This window comes from Salmo salar, chromosome ssa28 (assembly GCF_905237065.1).
Source record: "Salmo salar chromosome ssa28, Ssal_v3.1, whole genome shotgun sequence".
Classification (NCBI taxonomy): domain Eukaryota; kingdom Metazoa; phylum Chordata; class Actinopteri; order Salmoniformes; family Salmonidae; genus Salmo; species Salmo salar.
This window is the reverse complement of record NC_059469.1, coordinates 15,474,103-15,495,718: the sequence shown is the minus strand read 5'-3', so window position 1 is coordinate 15,495,718 and position 21,616 is coordinate 15,474,103. Positions and strand designations below refer to the sequence as shown.

Genomic DNA, 21,616 nt, shown 5'->3' with positions numbered 1-21,616 from the left:
GCTGGTGATGTATGTAACAGCTGTGCATGTAACAATAAACATGTTTTAGTCAGTTTGACCCATTGATAGATGACATTTCTACTGAAGCAACAGAAAAACTAAGTCAGCTTTGCTACAAGCTACTAAGCATAATAGTGTGAGTGAGAGAGACATCTGGGCTGAGACAGGGGGAACAAGGAATTAACATTCCTCCCCTGAAGGGACAACACTCACTGTTTCCATAGAAACATGCAATGTTCCCAAAAGTCACTGATGACTGAGAAAGTGATTCAAAACACAAACTGTAGAAGAGATGGCCATCATAATACTTGCCTGCTGCCAAGTTGTACTTTATAGGGAAGGAGTGTCAGAGAAGACTGTTCCTCTTTACTGACATTTAATTACACAGATCTCTCTCTTTCTCTAAAAGCCAACTGACATTTACTCCTGAGGTGCTGACCAGTTGCACCCTCTATAATCACTGATTATTATTTGACCCTGCTGGACATCTATGAACGTTTGAACATCTTGAAGAACGATCTGGCCTTAAAGGCCATGTACTCATTATTCATGTGCAATGAATAATGTGGAAATTTAGCAAGTTGAGGAGACAAAACTGCTTGGAGTAACCCTGGATTTTAAATTCTCATTGTACAAACTTATTGACACAATAGTAGCTAAGATGGGGAGATGTCTGTCCATAATAAAGCACTGCTCTGCCTTCTTAACAGTATCAACAAAGCAGGTCCGACAGGCCCTAGTTTTGTCACACCTGGACTACTATTCAGTTGTGTGGTCAAATGCCACAGAGGGACTTAGGAAAACTACTATTGGCCCATAATAGGGCAGAATAGCTGGCCCTTAAATGTACACAGAGCTAACATTAATAATATGCATGTCAATCTCAAAGTAGAGGAGAGATTGACTTCATCCCCACTTGTATTTGTGAGAAGTATTGACATGTTGAATGCACCGAGTGGTCTGTTTGAACTACTGGCACACAGCTCGGACACCCATGCATACCCCAAAAGACATGCCACCAGAGGTCTCTTCACAGTCCCCAAGTCCAGAACAAACTATGGGAGGCGCACAGTAATACATAGAGCCATGGAACTATACTGCTCAAAAAAATAAAGGGAACACTTAAACAACACAATGTAACTTCAAGTCAATCACACTTCTGTGAAATCAAACTGTCCACTTAGGAAGCAACACTGATTGACAATACATTTCACATGCTGTTGTGCAAATGGAATAGACAACAGGTGGAAATTATAGGCAATAAGCAAGACAACCCCAATAAAGGAGTGGTTCTGCAGGTGGAGACCACAGACCACTTCTCAGTTCCTATGCTTCCTGGCTGATGTTTTGGTCACTTTTGAATGCTGGCGGTGCTTTCACTCTAGTGGTAGCATGAGACGGAGTCTAAAACCCACACAAGTGGCTCAGGTAGTGCAGCTCATCCAGGATGGCACATCAATGCGAGCTGTGGCAAGAAGGTTTGCTGTGTCTGTCAGCGTAGTGTCCAGAGCATAGAGGCGCTACCAGGAGACAGGCCAGTACATCAGGAGACGTGGAGGAGACCGTAAGAGGGCAACAACCCAGCAGCAGGACCGCTATCTCCGCCTTTGTGCAAGGAGGAGCAGGAGGAGCACTGCCAGAGCCCTGCAAAATGACTTCCAGCAGGCCACAAATGTGCATGTGTCTGCTCAAACGGTCAGAAACAGACTCCATGAGGGTGGTATGAGGGCCCGACGTCCACAGGTGGGGGTTGTGCTTACAGCCCAACACCGTGCAGGACATTTGGCATTTGCCAGAGAACACCAAGATTGGCAAATTCGCCACTGGCGCCCTGTGCTCTTCACAGATGAAAGCAGGTTCACACTGAGCACGTGACAGACGTGACAGAGTCTGGAGACGCCGTGGAGAACGTTCTGCTGCCTGCAACATCCTCCAGCATGACCGGTTTGGCGGTGGGTCAGTCATGGTGTGGGGTGGCATTTCTTTGGGGGGCCGCACAGCCCTCCATGTGCTCGCCAGAGGTAGCCTGACTGCCATTAGGTACCGAGATGAGATCCTCAGACCCCTTGTGAGACCATATGCTGGTGCGGTTGGCCCTGGGTTCCTCCTAATGCAAGACAATGCTAGACCTCATGTGGCTGGAGTGTCAGCAGTTCCTGCAAGAGGAAGGCATTGATGCTATGGACTGGCCCGCCCGTTCCCCAGACCTGAATCCAATTGAGCACATCTGGGACATCATGTCTCGCTCCGTCCACCAACGCCACGTTGCACCACAGACTGTCCAGGAGTTGGCGGATGCTTTAGTCCAGGTCTGGGAGGAGATCCCTCAGGAGACCATCCGCCACCTCATCAGGAGCATGCCCAGGCGTTGTAGGGAGGTCATACAGGCACGTGGAGGCCACACACACTACTGAGCCTCATTTTGACTTGTTTTAAGGACATTACATCAAAGTTGGATCAGCCTGTAGTGTGGTTTTCCACTTTAATTTTGAGTGTGACTCCAAATTCAGACCTCCATGGGTTGATAAATTGGATTTCCATTGATTATTTTTGTGTGATTTTGTTGTCAGCACATTCAACTATGTAAAGAAAAAAGTACTTAATAAGATTATTTCTTTCATTCAGATCTAGGATGTGTTGTTTAAGTGTTCCCTTTATTTTTTTGAGTAGTGTATATTCCACATCAATTAACTAATGCAAGCAGTAAAATCAGATTTAAATAACTGATCAAAATTAATCTTACAGAACAGCGAGGAGATACACATACAAACTAGATTTTTTGTGTTGTAGGTATATTTATATTTTACCTTTATTTAACAAGGCAAGTCAGTTAAGAACAAATTCTTATTTTCAATGACATCTTAGGAACAGTGGGTTAACTGCCTTGCTCAGGGGTAGAACGACAGAGTTTTACCTTGTCAACTCGGGGATTTGATCTTCCAACCTTTATGTTTACTAGTCCAACGCTGTAACCACTAGGCTACCTGCCATCCCAGGTAGCCTAGGTAGGTAGCCTATATGGTAGTAGAGTAGTGGCCTGAAGGCACACAATGTGTTGTGAAATAACTGCCTTAATTTTGCTGCGTCTTGTGCATGTATTGTGCATGTATTTTTTATCTTGTGAACATGCGTCAGGTGATAGAAATCTGAACGCACTACAAGCGCTTTGAAAAGAATACTTTCCTCATTCCTACCGCACGGATAACCAGTAAAGTACATTAAATATTATATTATTCAACATTCTGGCTTGTTGAAGTCATGAGAAGTAATTTTCCTGATTCAAACGCAAATCTTTGCCCGATGTAGTATTCAATGCAATTGAACATCAGGTTTCCAGGCAACTACATTTCTTGCTCTTTGGGCTGGGTTTCTGTATAAGCATTTTGTGACAACTACTGATGTAAAAAGACCTTTAGAAATACATTTGATTGATTGATTGATTGACAGACATAAAATATGATGTGTTTTTATTCCGCAAAGGACAACACCAGAGATAAACACAAGTCGTAAGGAGTTGGGATTTCTTCCCAGTCAGAGGCCAGTACACTGCCTTTGTTGTCTTTGCTCTTAAGAGTCCTGTCTGAGTTTGTGTTGACTCAGGGAAGCACTGAATGTCCTCCTTAGTCTTGCATGAGTTTGCGTTTGACCGCTGAACTTTCAGAAGAGAAATGTACAAACAGAGCCCCTGCTGCTGTACGTGACCTCAGCTCATACAGGTCAACATCATGAGCCCACTCTACATTTCCCCAATGCCCGATCTATGGAGAGAGAGAGAGAGAGAGAGAGAGAGGAGAAAAATAAATTAGTAAGAGAGAAAGAGATTCAATACATATCCACAACGCTTTTAGAATCTCTGTATGTGCATTGTTTCTGTGGCGAGTTCCTACCTGGAACTCCTCCTCTAGTCGTGACAGCAGCACGGCCTGCTCCACTGTAATGTGTTTGTCTATTAACGCGAAGGCAAGCACCACTGACTTCAGCTGGGTGATCACATACTCCAGACCTACACACAGGAGGTCACAAAGAATATTAGTAGTCGTGTACAGTCTATTTAACTGAGACTCTGCATTATTATGTGATCATAAATACCGGTGCTACTTCTGAGTGCAAAGCAAGAGCCTCTACCTGAAGTGGCCCTGCAAACTGAAAATAGAGATGATTCTCTCTCCATTTTCAGTCCATTGGTCTAGGCAAGAGGCTGATTCCTTTTAGCACCCACATACAGTAGAGAATTTGCACGGGACGGGTCGGGAGTACCTCTAATGACTCTTAGATGTTTTTACCTGTCAGGGACCAGAAGTTATAGGAACCCAGGTGCTGACGGAAAGTATCCATCGTCGCCTGTGGGATCTCTGGCCCCAGTATACTGGTGGAGGAGCCAATGACTACGTTGTACCTGAAAGAGAAAAACATTCATTCAAGTTTTCTCAAGACAATGCTACAAATCTCTGTTTCCCTCCTTTGCTGAAGATCTCTTTTGGAAGAAGCTAGCTAGCTAACGAAGAACAACAAAGAATATCTAGTTAACAGAAGAAAAGAAAGAGAAAATCAGGACAGAAGAAAAAGGATATCAAAGTGAAACAGTTCTCTAAAGACACAAGAGACAATAATACAAGAAACAACACTTCTGTAGCTTGTCAACTATGTGTCTGTCTATCCCTGTTCTCTCCTCTCTGCACAGGCCATACAAACGCTTCACACCGCGTGGCCGCTGCCACTCTAACCTGGTGGTCCCAGCGCGCACGACCCACGTGGAGTTCCAGGTCTCTGGCAGCCTCTGGAACTGCCGGTCTGCAGCCAACAAGGCTGAGTTCATCTCAGCCTATGCTACCCTCCAGTCCCTAGACTTCCTGGCGCTGACGGAAACATGGATTACCACAGATAACACTGCTACTCCTACTGCTCTCTCTTCGTCTGCCCACGTGTTCTCGCATACCCCTAGAGCATCGAGCCAGCGGGGTGGTGGCACTGGAATCCTCATCTCTCCCAAGTGGACATTCTCTCTTTCTCCCCTGACCCATCTGTCTATCTCCTCATTTGAATTCCATGCTGTCACAGTTACCAGCCCTTTCAAGCTTAACATCCTTATCATTTATCGCCCTCCAGGTTCCCTTGGAGAGTTCATCAATGAGCTTGACGCCTTGATAAGTTCCTTTCCTGAGGATGGCTCACCGCTCACAGTTCTGGGTGACTTTAACCTCCCCACGTCTACCTTTGACTCATTCCTCTCTGCCTCCTTCTTTCCACTCCTCTCCTCTTTTGACCTCACCCTCTCACCTTCCCCCCCTACTCACAAGGCAGGCAATACGCTTGACCTCATCTTTACTAGATGCTGTTCTTCCACTAATCTCATTGCAACTCCCCTCCAAGTCTCCGACCACTACCTTGTATCCTTTTCCCTCTTGTTCTCATCCAACACTTCTCACTCTGCCCCTACTCGGATGGTATTGCGCCGTCCCAACCTTCGCTCTCTCTCTCCCGCTACTCTCTCCTCTTCCATCCTATCATCTCTTCCCTCTGCTCAAACCTTCTCCAACCTATCTCCTGATTCTGCCTCCTCAACCCTCCTCTCCTCCCTTTCTGCATCCTTTGATTTTCTCTGTCCCCTATCCTCCAGGCCGGCTCGGTCCTCCCGTCCTGCAACCGTGGCTCGACGACAAACTCAGAGCTCACAGAACAGGGCTCCGGGCAGCCGAGCGGAAATGGAGGAAAACTCGCCTCCCTGCGGACCTGGCATCCTTTCACTCCCTCCTCTCTACATTCTCCTCTTCTGTCTCTGCTGCTAAAGCCACTTTCTACCACTCTAAATTCCAAGCATCTGCCTCTAACCCTAGGAAGCTCTTTGCTACCTTCTCCTCCCTCCTGAATCCTCCTCCCCCCCCTCCTCCCTCTCTGCGGATGACTTCGTCAACCATTTTGAAAAGAAGGTTGACGATATCCGATCCTCGTTTGCTAAGTCAAACGACACCGCTGGTCCTGCTCACACTGCCCTACCCTGTGCTTTGACCTCTTTCTCCCCTCTCTCTCCAGATGAAATCTCGCGTCTTGTGACGGCCGGCCGCCCAACAACCTGCCCACTTGACCCTATCCCCTCCTCTCTTCTCCAGACCATTTCCGGAGACCTTCTCCCCTTCCTCACCTCGCTCATCAACTCATCCTTGACCGCTGGCTACGTCCCTTCCGTCTTCAAGAGAGCGAGAGTTGCACCCCTTCTGAAAAAAACCTACACTCGATCCCTCCGATGTCAACAACTACAGACCAGTATCCCTTCTTTCTTTTCTCTCCAAAACTATTGAACGTGCCGTCCTTGGCCAGCTCTCCTGCTATCTCTCTCAGAATTACCTTCTTGATCCTAATCAGTCAGGTTTCAAGACTGGGCATTCAACTGAGACTGCTCTTCTCTGTGTCACGGAGGCTCTCCGCACTGCTAAAGCTAACTCTCTCTCCTCTGCTCTCATCCTTCTAGACCTATCTGCTGCCTTTGATACTGTGAACCATCAGATCCTCCTCTCCACCCTCTCCGAGTTGGGCATCTCCGGCGCGGCCCACGCTTGGATTACGTCCTACCTGACAGGTCGCTCCTACCAGGTGGCGTGGCGACAATCTGTCTCCGCACCATGCGCTCTCACCACTGGTGTCCCCCAGGGCTCTGTTCTAGGCCCTCTCCTATTCTCGCTATACACCAAGTCACTTGGCTCTGTCATATCCTCACATGGTCTCTCCTATCATTGCTATGCTGACGACACACAATTAATCTTCTCCTTTCCCCCTTCTGATAACCAGGCGGCGAATCGCATCTCTGCATGTCTGTCAGACATATCAGTGTGGATGACGGATCACCAGCTCAAGCTGAACCTCGGCAAGACGGAGCTGCTCTTCCTCCCGGGGAAGGACTGCCCGTTCCATGATCTCGCCATCACGGTTGACAACTCCCTTGTGTCCTCCTCCCAGAGTGCTAAGAACCTTGGCTTGATCCTGGACAACACCCTGTCGTTCTCCACTAACATCAAGGCGGTGACCCGATCCTGTAGGTTCATGCTCTACAACATTCGCAGAGTACGACCCTGCCTCACACAGGAAGCGGCGCAGGTCCTAATCCAGGCACTTGTCATCTCCCGTCTGGATTACTGCAACTCGCTGTTGGCTGGGCTCCCTGCCTGTGCCATTAAACCCCTACAACTCATCCAGAACGCCGCAGCCCGTCTGGTGTTCAACCTTCCCAAGTTCTCTCACGTCACCCCGCTCCTCCGCTCTCTCCACTGGCTTCCAGTTGAAGCTCGCATCCACTACAAGACCATGGTGATTGCCTACGGAGCTGTGAAGGGAACGGCACCTCCATACCTTCAGGCTCTGATCAGGCCCTACACCCAAACAAGGGCACTGCGTTCATCCACCTCTGGCCTGATGGCCCCCCTACCTCTGAGGAAGCACAGTTACCGCTCAGCCCAGTCAAAACTGTTCGCTGCTCTGGCACCCCAATGGTGGAACAAGCTCCCTCACGACGCCAGGACAGCGGAGTCAATCACCACCTTCCGGAGACACCTGAAACCCCACCTCTTTAAGGAATACCTAGGATAGGATCAAGTAATCCTTCTAACCCCCCCCCTTAAAAGATTTAGATGCACTATTGTAAAGTGGTTGTTCCACTGGATATCATAAGGTGAATGCACCAATTTGTAAGTCGCTCTGGATAAGAGCGTCTGCTAAATAACTTAAATGTAATGTAAATGAAGATGACATACAAATACATGTCCAGTGAACTTTCTGTAAGGTAACTCACAGAAAATGAGTCAATGATCATGATCACCAACCTGTCTTCAATCCAGTTCAACACAGGGTCCCATTCATTATTCTGAAGCTCAACTAGTGATGGAGGCTCCTCAACTCTGTAACTGCAAGGGGACAACATACTCACACAGTTTCAATACCTATGCAATCACACACATGAACGATCTATAGAAATCATTACTGATGAAGGGAACCTAAACCCTCATGCTACTACAAAGATCTCTGTGTACCAGACAGTGTCAGTCTCCAGATACTTGAGGGCAGCAGTGATCATTTGGTCCTTGCTGCGGAACGTGGGGTTATCGAGGGCTGTGTTGCAGAGAGTGTTCTGGAGGAGAGAGAACAAATCTGAAATTGCACCCTTTCCCCACATATAGAGCATTAGTTTGAATCCAGGCCCAAGTCAAAAGCTCTAGTGAAAGTAGTGCCCTGTATGGGGTACAGTGACCATTTCAGATACAGCCAACATGAAGCGTTGAACAAAAGTACTGAGGTGAAAGGTCATACCATATGCATGCTGTAGAACTTGAGCATGTCTTTCTGAGTGTCCCATTCATTCGCCACGGCAATGGCTAAGGCTTGGTTGGGGGCTGTGAACAGCTTTCCTCCAGGTGTTTTCAGTTTCCGCCGGTCCAGGTTGATCTCAAACATGCCACCTGCAGACCAATAATCAAGGTTAAATAAAAAAAGGAGTTCTGGAATTCTTAGCACTCAGACTTCTTATTTAAATAATTTCAAGAGAGAAAATCCCTCACTCTCCAAGTCCCGCTACAGCACTCACCCTCTCCGTGGGATATGCTAACATCCTCATAGAATTTCTTTCTTTCTGTTGATGAGAGCAAAACAAAGTAAACATGACAAGAAACGTGCAACCTCCATGGTGCACATGGCCATGATCACTGTAAACCAGCAAGCTCGAGAGCCTTTTCTTGATATTTGATGAAACAAGTGGCTGGTGCATCTCTTACCTGTGACAATGGAGTAGGATTCTGAGTTCACAGAGAGCAGAGGGAGCAGCTTAAACATTTGACCTCTTGGGCAGACAGTGGGGGGAGAGAAAGCATGCCCCAGACAATTGTGAAATCTCACAAGATTCCTCAGCATCGTGTCAGTGACAGAGATGTTTTAACAAACAAGTTTCCCCAATTGAAGTGGGGTTCAAACCTACAGTTGATTGGCTAACTGAAGTAACGTTAGCTAACAGGAATGATGAATTCCGGATAGTGTCGCTTTTCAAAATGCAGGACACACTACTGTTGCTATAAGAAACGACTGACGAAGAGTAGTTGAAGGTTGACTGATCTAAAACGAATCATTTAGAGAAATACGATCGTATTTGCACACACCTCTCACTGCATCGCATTTTCGTGTGTGACCTTTCGTGTTTGGCAGATTTCCCAGATACATGGGAAATGTAGTTCCATTGTTGTTATAAAATCAAACAGAATGGAAGAGTGCCAGAGCGAAAAGGACTACATCCTCAAAAGTCATTGATAGCGTTGCGCTAAATAAGCCAATGAGCATCGCGCTTTTAGACTAGTGCATCCCTTGGCTAATGAGAGAGGAGGATGCTGCTGTTTTGTGACGCCTGCGACGAAGTCCATTTACTTTTCTGGAGCTTGGTGTGAGTGACTGAAGTGTTAGATTTGAAGGGATTTGGATGTAGGTGAGCCGCCTCATTCGTGCTCTCTGTACCATCTTCCTACATCTATCGCCCGGACGGCCACTGACTGCGGTCGGTGTCCTTCCCGCGGTACCAGAACCATGCCCGTCCCCGCTGGATACCTCAGTAACACCCCCATGGCCTTCAAGTCCTCGGCCTCGCTTATCCCACCTCCCTTGATCAACACCCACCAGCCCGGTGTTGTCGCCTCGCTTCTCTATAGCGGCTCCAAGTTCCGAGGACATCAGAAGAGCAAAGGCAACTCCTACGATGTCGAGGTTGTTTTGCAGGTCCGTTAGATTTATGAAACTTTCATTTGCCAGTCAGCTGACGACTAATTTTGCTGACAAACATGTCAAAACACGTAATGATTGGCAGCTTCCAGAAGGAGTGTTCATAATCACCGTCCATGAAACCTAGATGTTAGGTGACCCTATCATTAATTGAATTCACATTCTAGTGACGGTAGGTGAGATGGCATTAGTAGTGAAAATGTTATTACCAGAATGGGATTCAGCTGTGTTCAGATGCATCGTTGGCTCATATGACATCAATGGAAAGAAGTTACACAATAAATGATCCTTCATTCCACTATCTAGCTAGTGAACATTTATATAGTGTTTTTAAGTCTTGTGTTGTTTCTTTCAGCATGTGACCATGGAAGACTCATACTTGTGTGGCTACTTGAAGATCAAAGGGTTGACAGAGGTGAGAATGATTTACTTGATACCGAAAAGAGGTTGAATAAAGGTTTAATCTAACCCCTTTATTTTAATCATGGTTCTGATTCCCAGCATAACTTGTTTCTCTTTCTGTTGTTTTCTTCTATAGGAATACCCCACGCTGACTACGTTCTTTGCAGGGGAGATCATCAGTAGGAAGCGTCCATTTCTAACCAGGAAGTGGGATGCAGATGAGGATGTGGATCGCAAGCACTGGGTAAATCGAATATGCGATCATTAATTTCATTGAGCCTAATTCAGTAATTGAATTGAATAGTCTGATTCCACCCACGTTGATCTGCTTTAGACCTCCGTGCCAAATGAAGTACGAGCTAATCTTGCCAGGTGAGAATGTGAGGGCGTCATCCCCCTCATTAATGTTTTTTGGTTGCTGTTAATTTCTCGTGGACAGACTATGTAAAATAAATAGTATTGTGATGTCTGTCAAAGTCCCTGGGATGTGACGGCTAACAGGCTAGTTTTGGTGTTCCGCCACTGGTTATTTGGTCGTATCAGGATTTGGTGAATGTGGTGCTTAAAGTGGGGGCAGAGATTTCAAGCAATGAGGGGATTCGATTAAGCTGGCCCAGGTGGGTGGACTTTGCACCGGGTGAAAAGTGATTGAATTTGTTTGGAACCTGGGGGGGGGGGGTCTGATAATGGTAGCTTTGTCAAGCAAGAACAATAGTTATGATTGTAAACATTGTATTGTTCCAGCAAAAGGACACTGTGTACTGTGTTGTTTTAACGATTTTCTATTTGGGCTCCAGGGCAAATTCCAGGCCTTCTACCAGTATGCAAAGACGTTCAACTCGGATGAGTTTGACTATGAAGAGCTGAAGAACTCTGACTACATCTTCATGAGGTGGAAGGTAAGCTCAAGCCAGACCGCATGTTACCTATTCCTCCATTACCAAGGAAAAGCTGAAGCATGGATATGAGGTTTGGCAACATGTCCTCTATATATACTGTTATAATGATGTACTAACTGTTGTATTCTCCTCCACAGGAGCAGTTCCTGGTCCCTGATCACACCATTAAAGACATCAGCGGTGCTTCCTTCGCTGGTTTCTACTACATCTGCTTCCAGAAGTCCACAGCCACCATAGAGGGGTACTACTACCATAGGAGCTCAGAATGGTAACAGGAGACTAGATCCTAACTGGGTCATTGATGAACATGTGATAAAACTGGTTCAGATGTATCCAGGCCTTGTGAACTTAGAACATAATCCTGTGCATCATCAGTTCTGATGCGTTTCTTTTTTCTTTAAATGAATATTTAATTTGCTCAGGTTATCAGGGTCAGAATGCAGTTCATGCCCTAATTCTGTGGGGCGTGAATTTCTTTTTTTAATATATTTTTTTCAACTAATAAAAAATAAATATCTGTTCTCTGTACAGTAAGAGTTGAGGGCTTGGGGTTGATTTGATTTGGGACTGGCCAATGCATCGCTCCTCTCCTGACTTTCTGCACTAAATAGCCCTCTCCCTCACAGGTACCAGTCTCTGAACCTCACCCATGTTCTGGAACACAGTGCAGCCATCTATGAGTTCCGGTGACCCAGGCATTGTGGCTTTGTTGGCTCAGAAAGACTTTAAGGCCTGCAGAAGCTACATGAAGGAGACATGAAGACTGAGAAGGACTGGGGAAGGAAGGGTAGAAGGGGGACATGAAAACTGTGTTGTTACTATTACCAAGAGGATGTGCTTTTCTGTCTGAGGAAGAAAAGGAAATGGAATGATGGATTTATTGATGGACAGATGCAGGTCTGTTGGACTGGTTCTTTCACAGAGGAAGGTATGGACGGATGGAGGAGACAGAGGGAAAGGACTGCTCTGCCCCAGCCAGGGCAGGCAGGAGCTTCAGTCCTGTGGGATTGGGGCAGAGAGCCATAGCAGTGTGATGCTTTATCATTTCTTCATTTGTTTTAACGTCTCTTTTTAAAAGCTTGTTGACTTTCACTCTGCTGCGTCAAGGTCCGGTCATGAGTTATGGAAATGGAGACTTCAGTACTACAACACTTGTCTTTGGACACTTTATAAATAAAGCTGGGGTTTTCCTCTTGCAACTGGGGATTTGTCTGCTTTTATCCAATTCTCATCTGAGCTTAACAGATATTGGACAAAGATTCTTCTGCTCTACTCTATCAAACGCTGGATCTCTTTTGAAGCTAAATGTCAGCGTGTGGAATAATGTTCAGATGAACTACACTCCGTCTTTTGGATTGAAGCTTTAAACACTTCATAGCTCATTGAATGACAGTGTTATTGTTTTATTTTCAATCTAGGCTAACTCTTCTGATTGCCTGCAAAGAGATTTTGCAAGTTACCTCTTCAGCTCCCCGTTGTAAAGCTTCAGACGACAGAGCAGTGACTGTCTGGAGGTCCGTGCTCTGTGGAAAAGACAAGTGACATTTGTGAGTGCTTGTTGTTCTTGTAGTGTTGGTTTCATTTGCACACGTTGTGTTTAACTCGAGTGCAACCCTTCTAATCCAGTACACATGTGTAATGTTGGTTGGATTTAAGATGGAATCATATGTTACTAGGCCCATGCAGTCAGCAGCATTTTACTTTTCACTCGCATTCATTAAAACAAAAATACTTTTGTCACCAACTTCTGTTTTCCTTGGGTGTCCATGCCCCTTCATTGTTAACTATGCAACATTATGCAACATCGTTCGTTATGCAACAGCGTCATTCTTGACTTCAACCATACATCTCCAAGTTTCAAAAACCAGATGTATTCTATAAAATAGTATGAAAAATGTCTTATCATTAAAGGAAATATTTTGTCTAATTGCCCTTTTCAAGCACTACCCTTCCACATTTGCCCTGTCCATGCAATGGTGCCATCTTTTTAAAGTGTATCAAAATGTATTATACCAGTATGTTTGTGAGTATGGACCGAAAGCAGATTGGTGTGGTTTGACTGGTTGTGAAGAATGGAGTAAATCATATCAAAACACCCCTTATTATGTTTTTTTCTTTCAAGACTATTGTATGAACTGTACTTCACTGACATACTAGTAATGGGTCCTGTTATATTACTGCATAAAAACACAATGAACTAAATATTATTCTAGCTGGACAAATACACAGTATGTCAAATATTAAGAACCCCTGCTCTTTCCATGACAGACTGACCAGGTGAATCCAGGTGAAAGATATGATCCCTTAATGATGTCACCTGTTAAATCCACTTCAATCAGTGTAGATGAAGGGGAGGAGACGGGTTAAATAATTATTTTTGGTGTATGTGTGCCATTCAGAGGGTGAATGGACATGACAAGTTTTAAGTGCCTTTGAATGGAGGTATGGTAGTAAGTGCCAGGTAAACCGGTTTGAGTGTATCAAGAACAGCAACGCTGCTGGGTTCTTCATGCTCAGCAGTTTCGCTTGTGTGTCAAGAATGGTCCACCAACCAAATAACATCCAGCCAACTTGACACAACTGTGGGAAGCATTGGAGTCAACATGGGTTCACTCCAATGCTTCCCACACCTTGTAGAGTCCATGCCTGGACGAATTGAGTCTTTTCTGAGGCAACTCAATATTAGGAAGGTGTTCCTAATGTTTGGTATACTCTGTATTCTGAGCTACATCAAGGTCAAGAATGCACAGCTGGATAACGTGTGGCCGTTTTGACTCCCTAGCTGTTCCCACCTATCTAATACTACCCTCTAGCGGTGATACCAGTTTGTTACACATTGTTGTTGGGTCTATGCTATCTGGAATGCTTTGGACGTCTATACCTCCCATTGAAGTAGACATTTAAAATGGTAAGGGTTATGGTTAAGGTTTAGGGTAGGGTCGTCCCAGGGATGCCAGATAACACTAGCCAATGTTGCTGTCAATAGTTTACAACACAGTATTCAGGGTCTTAATGAAAGTAAAGATTCCAAGGCCAAAAAACATTCCTTACCCCAGGACAATAAAGAAAAGGAGCACTCTGTTTCTGCATAGATCTATTCATTTATTGACAGGACAAACAAGCAGGCGTACGTTTTGGCATCATTGCCTTCATCAGAGCCTTGGGGGTCAGTGAAACTAACAAGTAACCATTTCCAATGCCTAACTCAGATTCTGTCTTTCTTAGGTTAGTTAACCATAAGGTACACTATGCTTCATAGATATCCCCTCCTGTGCTGTGCTGTGATGAAAAGGAGCGCTGCAGGGTACTGAGTTTCCTGAAGTCCCGCACAGAGATGGAGGGACCGGGCGAGGAAGAGGGCGGACGGGGGGGAACAAAAATATAAACGCAACATGTAAAGTTTTGGTCCTATGTTTCATGAGCTGAAATAAAAGATCCCAGAAATATTCCATACACACAAAAAGCTTATTTTTCTCAAATTCTGTGCACAAATGTATTTACATCCCTGTTAGTGAGCATTTCTCCTTTGCCAAGATAATCCATCCACCTGACAGGTGTGGCATATCAAGAAGCTGATTAAACAGCATGATCATTACACAGCTGCACTTTGTGCTGAGGACAAAAAAAAAGCAAGTCTAAAATATGGATTTTTGTCACACAACACAATGCCACGTATGTCTTAAGTTTTGAGTGAGCGTGCAATTGGCATGCTGAATGCAGGAATGTCCATCCGAGCTGTTGCCAGAGAACTGAATGTTGTCATTTTCCTCCAACGTTGTTTAAGAGAATTTGGCAGTACGTCCAACCGGCCTCACAACCGCAAACCACATGTAACCACTCCAGCCCTGGACATCCATATCCGGCTTCTTCACCTGCGGGATCGTCTGATACCAGCCACCCTGATGGCTGATGAAACCGAGGAATATTTCTGTCTGTAATAAATCCCTTTTGTGGAGAAAAACTAATTCTGATTGGCTGGGCATGACTCCCCAGTGCAAGGCCTGGCTCCCAAGTGGGTAGGCCTATGCCCTCCCAGGCCCACCCATGGCTGTGCCCCTGCCTAGTCATGTGAAGTCCAGGGATTTGGGCCAAATTTATTTATTTAAATTTACTTATTTTCTTATATGAACTGTAACTCAGTAAAATGGTTGAAATTGTTGTATGTTGCATCTAGATTTTTGTTCAGTATAGAAAGTACTTTCTCATTTGGGTCAAATACAGGAGAGAAATGCATGTTACGTACCTGAAGATTGCGAGCAATTGACGGATAGTGAACTTGAAATTGATCCTGACAAGTGAGGAATAAGAACCTGTGTCATGAGGTGAAGGCTTCCGAGCAAGGTCTGACTTAGTATGAGGCCCCAGACAGATGCCAGTCTGTGCACTGTGCACCTGCCAACTTTCCTTCAATTCGCAAGTGGCTGAAACTTTCACCAGAGAAAGAATCTGAGTGAAACAGCTCCTCTCCACCTTACTACATGTAGCCCATGTATCTGATGCTGTCTGGGCAAAAAGAGTAGGACATACTCTTTTTGGCCAGACAGCGTCAGATCCATGGGCTACACATACAGCGCCTTCAAAGTATTCACACGATCACTCACACCCCTTGACTTTTTCCACATTTCGATGTTACAGCTTGAATTTAAATTGAGATTTCGTGTCACTGGCCTACACAAAATACCCCATAATGTCAAAGCGGAATTATGGTTTTAGTATTTTTTACAAATGAACTGAAAACCAAAATAAGTAAATGAGTATTCAACCCCTTTGTTATGGCAAGCCTAAACAAGTCAAATAATAAGTTGCATGTACTCACTGTGTGCAATAGTGTTCAACATGATCTTGAATGACTCTCTGTACAACACACATACAATTATCTGGACGGTCACTCAGTCAAGCAGTGAATTTCAAACACAGATTCAACCACAAAGACCAGGGAGGTTTTCCAATTCCTTGCAAGGACGGGACCCTACTGGTAGATGGATTAAAATAAAAAGCAGACATTGAATATCCCTTTGAGCATGGTGAAGTTAATTATACTTTGGATGGTGTATCAATAAACCCAGTCACTACAAAGATACAGGCGTCCTTCCTAACTCAAGAAGTAAAAAAGAAGGAATGAAAAAAGAAGGAAGACTACAGAATAAAAATATTCCAAAACATGCATCCTGTTTGCAATAAGACACTAAAGTAAAACTGCAAAAAAGCATTCTAAGAAACATACTTTATGTCCTGAATACAAAGTGTTATGTTTGGGGCAAATCCAACACAACATATCACTCTTCATATTTTCAAGCATGGTGGCTGCCTCATATTATGGGTATGCTTGTCATTGGCAAGGACTAGGGAGGTTTTTAGGATAAAAAAACGAATAGAGCGAAGCACAGGCAAAATCCTAGAGGAAAACCTGGTTCAGTTTGCTTTCCAACAGACACCGTGAGAAAAAAAGAAAAAAATGCACCTTTCAGCAGGACAATAACCTTAAGCAAAAGGCCAAATATACACTGGAGTTGCTTACCAAGACGACATTGAATGTTCCTAAGTGGCCTAGTTACAGTTTTGACTTAAATCGGCTTGAAAATCTATCGCAAGACTTGAAAATGACTGTCTAGCAATGATCAACAACCAACTTGACAGAGCTTGAAGAATTTAAAAAAGAATAATGTGCAAATATTGTACAATCGTTAATACCACTGACAGCTGTTCAGTATGGCTTATATCTGACATGCAGTCCATGATGACAGCAAAGTGTTTTGCCTTCTTAATCTTCTCAACATTGGCATCTTTTTGTGCAGCCAGAGCTATCAGTTTATTTTGGATACTCTTGCTAAGATAATTATCAATTATTTACTGATTTTCAAACTATCTCAAACGTTCAGTCATTACATGGTCAAATTGTGCCATTAGCTCCACCTGCCCAAGGAAGTTGCCATTTCTTGGCTCGTGTATATCCTCTAAGTGTCTACAAAAGGCTTGGTTTCATTCAGTCAAATGACAGATCAATGGCAAGCAATCTCCTCAAAACCATCTTCCAATGATTTACCTCAAGTGCCATTAACTCCTGGTTGATTGCGTCAATGGTTGTGCCGGTTTTACATTTTTCCGTAAGTTGGCGCCAACTCTCCATGTTTTGTAAATGCTCAGTACAAAGCTCATGTGCTTTCAAATTGGTCCCGATATTCTTCCAGCAACGAAAACCATCACTGCTCAAATTAGTCTATTTTTCCCCAAATTTGGACAATTAAAACGAAACGCGGCTTCAGCTCTACTTGAATACACAAGCCATGTCCGTGTATTGTTTTTCCTCTCTTTATCATACATTTTTCATAGTTGTCACTACTAAATCTTAAAGGGACTGCATCCCCCACTTTGAGGGAATACTGTTTTGGCCCCTGTTTGACAAGATCACACTTCTGTTTGTCAGACAGCGCCTCTGGCCACATCATCACTTAAACACACAGTAGGTGCATGTGTTGATCTCTTTGTGACTCTGGAAGAACAAGGGCTAGAGGTGAATAAGGCTCTGAAACCAAATTTGCATGATTTGCATCTTCCTCTCCGAGCTTTTGCTCTGCTTCGACATTAGCTACCGCTGTGCTACTACTAGTGATAGCCTGTAGTTCCAATGACGATTAGTCACCGACAGCAGCAGTGGCAGTAATGCTACTGGTTAAGCGCTGGTTAAGCGCCAGGCCTGGGCCTGTCTGGGCTCATCATTATGTCTTCTGCCTCCACGACGAAGGTAGTATTATCAGCGGCACCTGTCTTTTTACAAAGAAAAATACGTTAACTTCGGTAATTTTTCTGTTCAAATTAAATTTCCTTATTTAATTTTTTCTCTGTCCCTCTCTTCTGAAAGCGCCTCATCACAGAGTCTTTGCTGCATCTTACCTTCAATGAAAGTCACATTTGCAATCATATCGAGTAAAACAATGCACACAGGCAGCACAGTCATGGCTAGAAGGGATCCACCTTTTTTTGAATTAACGTCAAAAGTAGATTTTTCTTTGGTGCATTTTATCTTACCCTAACCCTTTTCCTAACCATAATCGAATTCTACTAACCTGCTACGTTAATTCTCGTAACCTGCTGCGTAAGTTCTCCTAACCTGCTACAGCAGAGGGAGCAACAGCGCCTCTTCAACCTCAGGAAGCTGAAGAAATTTGGCTTGTCACCTAAAACACTCCCAAACTTTTACAGATGCACAATCGAGAGCATCCTGTCGGGCTGTATCACCGCCTGGTACGGCAACTGCACCACCCTGCACCACCCAATTGCAAGGCTCTCCAGAGGGTAGTGTGGCCTGCACAACGCATCACCAGGGGCAAACTACCTGCCCTCCAGGACACCTACTGCACCCGATGTCACAGGAAGGCCAAAAAGATCATCAAGGACAACAACCACCCGAGCCACTGCCTGTTCACCCCGCTATCATCCAGAAGGCTAGGTTAGTACAGGTGCATCAAAGCTGGGACGGAGAGACTGAAAAACAGCTTCTATCTCAAGGCCATCAGACTGTTAAACAGCCATCACTAACATAGAGAAGCTACTGCCAACATACAGACTGAAATCTTTGGCCTCTTAAATAAATTGACTTAATAAAGGTATCACTAGTCACTTTAAAAAACACCACTTTAATAATGTTTACATATCCTTCATTACTCATCTCATATGTATATACTGTATTTTATACCATCTACTTCATCTTGCCTATGCCGCACGACCATCGCTCATCCATATATTTATATGTACATATTCTTATTTATCCCTTTACATTTGTGTGTATAAGGTAGATATTGTGAATTTGTTAGATTACTTGTTAGATATTTGTCACGCCCTGACCTGAGAGAGCCGTTTTTCTCTGTTTAGTTAGGTCAGGGTGTGATATGGGGTGGGCATTTTATGTATTGTATTTCTTTGTTTTGGCCGAGTATGGTTCCTAATCAGAGGCAGCTGTCTATCGTTGTCTCTGATTGGGAATCATACTTAGGCAGCCTTTTCCCACCTGTGTTTGTGGGTAGTTGTTTTCCATTTAGTTATCTGTTGCCTGACGGAACTGTTTGCTTTCATTTTGTTTAAGTGTTTCGTTATAGTAATAAATATGAGCACTTACCACGCTGCGTTTTGGTCCCCTTCTCATTATGACTAAAGCCATTACAGAACTACCCACCAAAAATGGACCAAGCAGCGTGCCCAGGAGGAGCAGGGATCCTGGGCTCGGGAGAAGAGAGAATGGAGGACGCCCTGGACCTGGGAGGAGATAATGGCAGGTGACAAGACCCTGCCATGGAAGCAGGTGGAGACGGAGCAAGCGGAACGGCGACATTACGAGGAGCTAGCTCAACGACGGAAGCACGAGAGGCACCCCCAAAACTTTTTTTGGGGGGGGGCACACGGGGAGATTGGCAGAGTCAGGGTGGAGACCTGAGCCAACTCCCCATGCTTACCGTGGGGAGAGTAGGACTGGTCAGGCACCGGGTTATGCGGTAATGTGCACGGTGTCTCCAGTGCGCAGCCACAACCCAGTGCGCTCTGTGCAAGCTCCCCGCAGTGGCCGTGCTAGAGTTGGCGTCCGTGCTAGGGCGTCCTCCATTCTCTCTTCTCCCGAGCCCAGGATCCCTGCTCCTCCTGGGCACGCTGCTTGGTCCATTTTTGGTGGGTAGTTCTGTAATGGCTTTAGTCATAATGAGAAGGGGACCAAAACGCAGCGTGGTAAGTGCTCAGCGTTCCTGGTCTCCGGCGCGTCTCTTTGGCCCAGGTTATCCTGCGCCAGCTCTACGCATGGTACCCCCAGTTCACCAGCACAAACCAGTGCGGCCTGTTCCAACGCCCCACGCTTGCCGGGCTATGGGGGCATCCAGCCAGGACGAGTTGTGCCAGCAATACGCTCCAGACCTCCAGTGCTCCTCCACAGCCCAGTATATCCTGCGCCACTTATACGTACTGTGTCGCCAGTGCGCCTGCACAGCCCAGTTCATCCTGTGCCAGCGCCCCGCCCTTGCCGGACTAAAGTAAGCATCCAGCCAGGACGGTTTGTGCCAGCCCTAAGCTCCAGGCCTCCAGTGTGCCTCCACGGCCCAGTATGTCCTGTGCCTGCTCTGCGCACCCGGCCCCCAGTGCGTCTCCCCAGTCCGGTGAGACCTGTTCCAGCTCCATGTAAGAAGCCTCCAGTGATGATCCATGGTCCGAAGCCTCCAGTGATGATCCATGGTCCGAAGCCTCCACTGATGATCCATGGCACGAAGCCTCCACTGATGATCCATGGCCCGGAGCTTGTAGTGATGATCCATGGCACGAAGCCTCCAGTGATAATCCATGGCCCGGAGCCTCCAGTGATAATCCATGGCACGAAGCCTCCAGTGATAATCCATGGCCCGGAGCCTCCAGTGAAGATCCATGGCGCGGAGCCTGCAGTGACGATCCATGGCACGGAGCCTGCAGTGACGTCCCCCAGGCCGGAGCCTCCAGAGACGTCCCCCAGTCCGGAGCCTCCAGCGACGGTCCCCAGTCCGGAGCCTCCAGCGACGGTCCGCAATCCGGAGCCTCCAGCGACGGTCCGCAGTCCAAAGTCTCCAGTGGTGGTCCGCAGTCCGGAGTCTCCAGTTGCGGTCTGCAGTCCGGAGTCTCCAGTTGCGGTCTGCAGTCTAGCCCCTCCGGCGCTGATCCATGGTCCGGTTCCTCCGACGATGATCCACGGTCCGGCTATACAAAAGCGTAGGGATCAGCGGGAGCCTCCAGTGACGTCCCCCAGTCCGGAGCCTCCATTGACGTCCCCTAGTCCGGAGCCTCCATTGACGTCCCCCAGGCCGGAGCCTCCAGAGACGTCCCCCAGTCCGGAGCCTCCAGCGACAGTCCCCAGTCCGGAGCCTCCAGCGACAGTCCGCAGTCCGGAGCCTCCAGCGACAGTCCGTAGTCCGGAGTCTCCAGCGGCGGTCCGCAGTCCGGAGTCTCCAGTTGCGGTCTGCAGTCTAGCCCCTCCGGCGCTGATCCACGGTCCGGTTCCTCCGACGACGATCCACGGTCCGGCTATACAAAAGCGGAGGGATCAGCGGGCGGAGTGGGGGCTACACCCTGAATCGGGGCCGCCACCAAGGGTAGATGCCCACCCGGACCCTCCCCTATAGTTTCAGGTTTGCGGCCGGGAGTCCGCACCTTTGGAGGGGGGGTACTGTCACGCCCTGACCTGAGAGAGCCGTTTTTCTCTGTTTAGTTAGGTCAGGGTATGATATGGGGTGGGCATTCTATGTATTGTATTTCTTTGTTTTGGCCGAGTATGGTTCCTAATCAGAGGCAGCTGTCTATCTTTGTCTCTGATTGGGAATCATACTTAGGCAGCCTTTTCCCACCTGTGTTTGTGGGTAGTTGTTTTCCGTTTAGTTATCTGTTGCCTGACGGAACTGTTTGCTTTCGTTTTGTTTCTTTGTTTAAGTGTTTCATTATAGTAATAAATATGAGCACTTACCACGCTGCGTTTTGGTCCCCTTCTCATTACGACGAAAGCCATTACAATATTACTGCATTGTCGGAACTAAAAGCACAAGCATTTTTCTACACTCGCATTAACATCTGAT

General features: G+C 46.1%; 2 protein-coding genes across 3 annotated transcripts; one reads left to right on the top strand and one right to left on the bottom strand.

The window, feature by feature from the left end:
* Positions 1-3,450: 3,450 nt before the first annotated feature.
* On the bottom strand, positions 3,451-9,204 carry atpaf2 (ATP synthase mitochondrial F1 complex assembly factor 2). Of its 2 annotated transcripts, XM_014179703.2 has the most exons (8): positions 8,757-9,202; positions 8,570-8,614; positions 8,296-8,444; positions 8,019-8,116; positions 7,812-7,892; positions 4,284-4,396; positions 3,888-4,003; positions 3,451-3,758 (listed from the first exon to the last, which is right to left on the bottom strand). In XM_014179703.2, the coding sequence occupies exons 1-8, from the start codon at positions 8,890-8,892 to the stop codon at positions 3,621-3,623; spliced, it is 876 nt and encodes a 291-aa protein (XP_014035178.1). In that variant the 5' UTR covers positions 8,893-9,202; the 3' UTR covers positions 3,451-3,620. The 2 variants fall into 2 exon arrangements, with proteins under 2 accessions (XP_014035178.1, XP_014035180.1); XM_014179705.2 differs by lacking the exon at positions 7,812-7,892 and having other exon boundaries at positions 8,757-9,204.
* A 64-nt stretch (positions 9,205-9,268) lies between these two features.
* LOC106589573 (glucose-induced degradation protein 4 homolog) lies at positions 9,269-13,140 on the top strand. Its single transcript, XM_014179706.1, has 6 exons — positions 9,269-9,741; positions 10,100-10,159; positions 10,283-10,390; positions 10,944-11,045; positions 11,183-11,313; positions 11,672-13,140. The coding sequence occupies exons 1-6, from the start codon at positions 9,553-9,555 to the stop codon at positions 11,733-11,735; spliced, it is 654 nt and encodes a 217-aa protein (XP_014035181.1). The 5' UTR covers positions 9,269-9,552; the 3' UTR covers positions 11,736-13,140.
* The last annotated feature ends 8,476 nt before the right edge of the window (positions 13,141-21,616 follow it).

What these genes read in the sequence shown, in the direction of transcription:
- atpaf2 (XM_014179703.2), bottom strand. Translation starts at nt 8,892, where the DNA reads ATGCTGAGGAATCTTGTGAGATTTCACAATTGTCTGGGGCATGCTTTC. An exon ending in TAACTTCTGGTCCCTGACAG is followed by an intron (nt 4,004 to 4,283) that starts GTAAAAACATCT and finishes TCCTGTGTGTAG; the next exon opens with GTCTGGAGTATGTGATCACC. An exon ending in GACTAGAGGAGGAGTTCCAG is followed by an intron (nt 3,759 to 3,887) that starts GTAGGAACTCGC and finishes CTCTCTCCATAG; the next exon opens with ATCGGGCATTGGGGAAATGT.
- LOC106589573 (XM_014179706.1), top strand. Translation starts at nt 9,553, where the DNA reads ATGCCCGTCCCCGCTGGATACCTCAGTAACACCCCCATGGCCTTCAAG. An exon ending in AGATCAAAGGGTTGACAGAG is followed by an intron (nt 10,160 to 10,282) that starts GTGAGAATGATT and finishes TTTCTTCTATAG; the next exon opens with GAATACCCCACGCTGACTAC. An exon ending in TACCATAGGAGCTCAGAATG is followed by an intron (nt 11,314 to 11,671) that starts GTAACAGGAGAC and finishes TCTCCCTCACAG; the next exon opens with GTACCAGTCTCTGAACCTCA.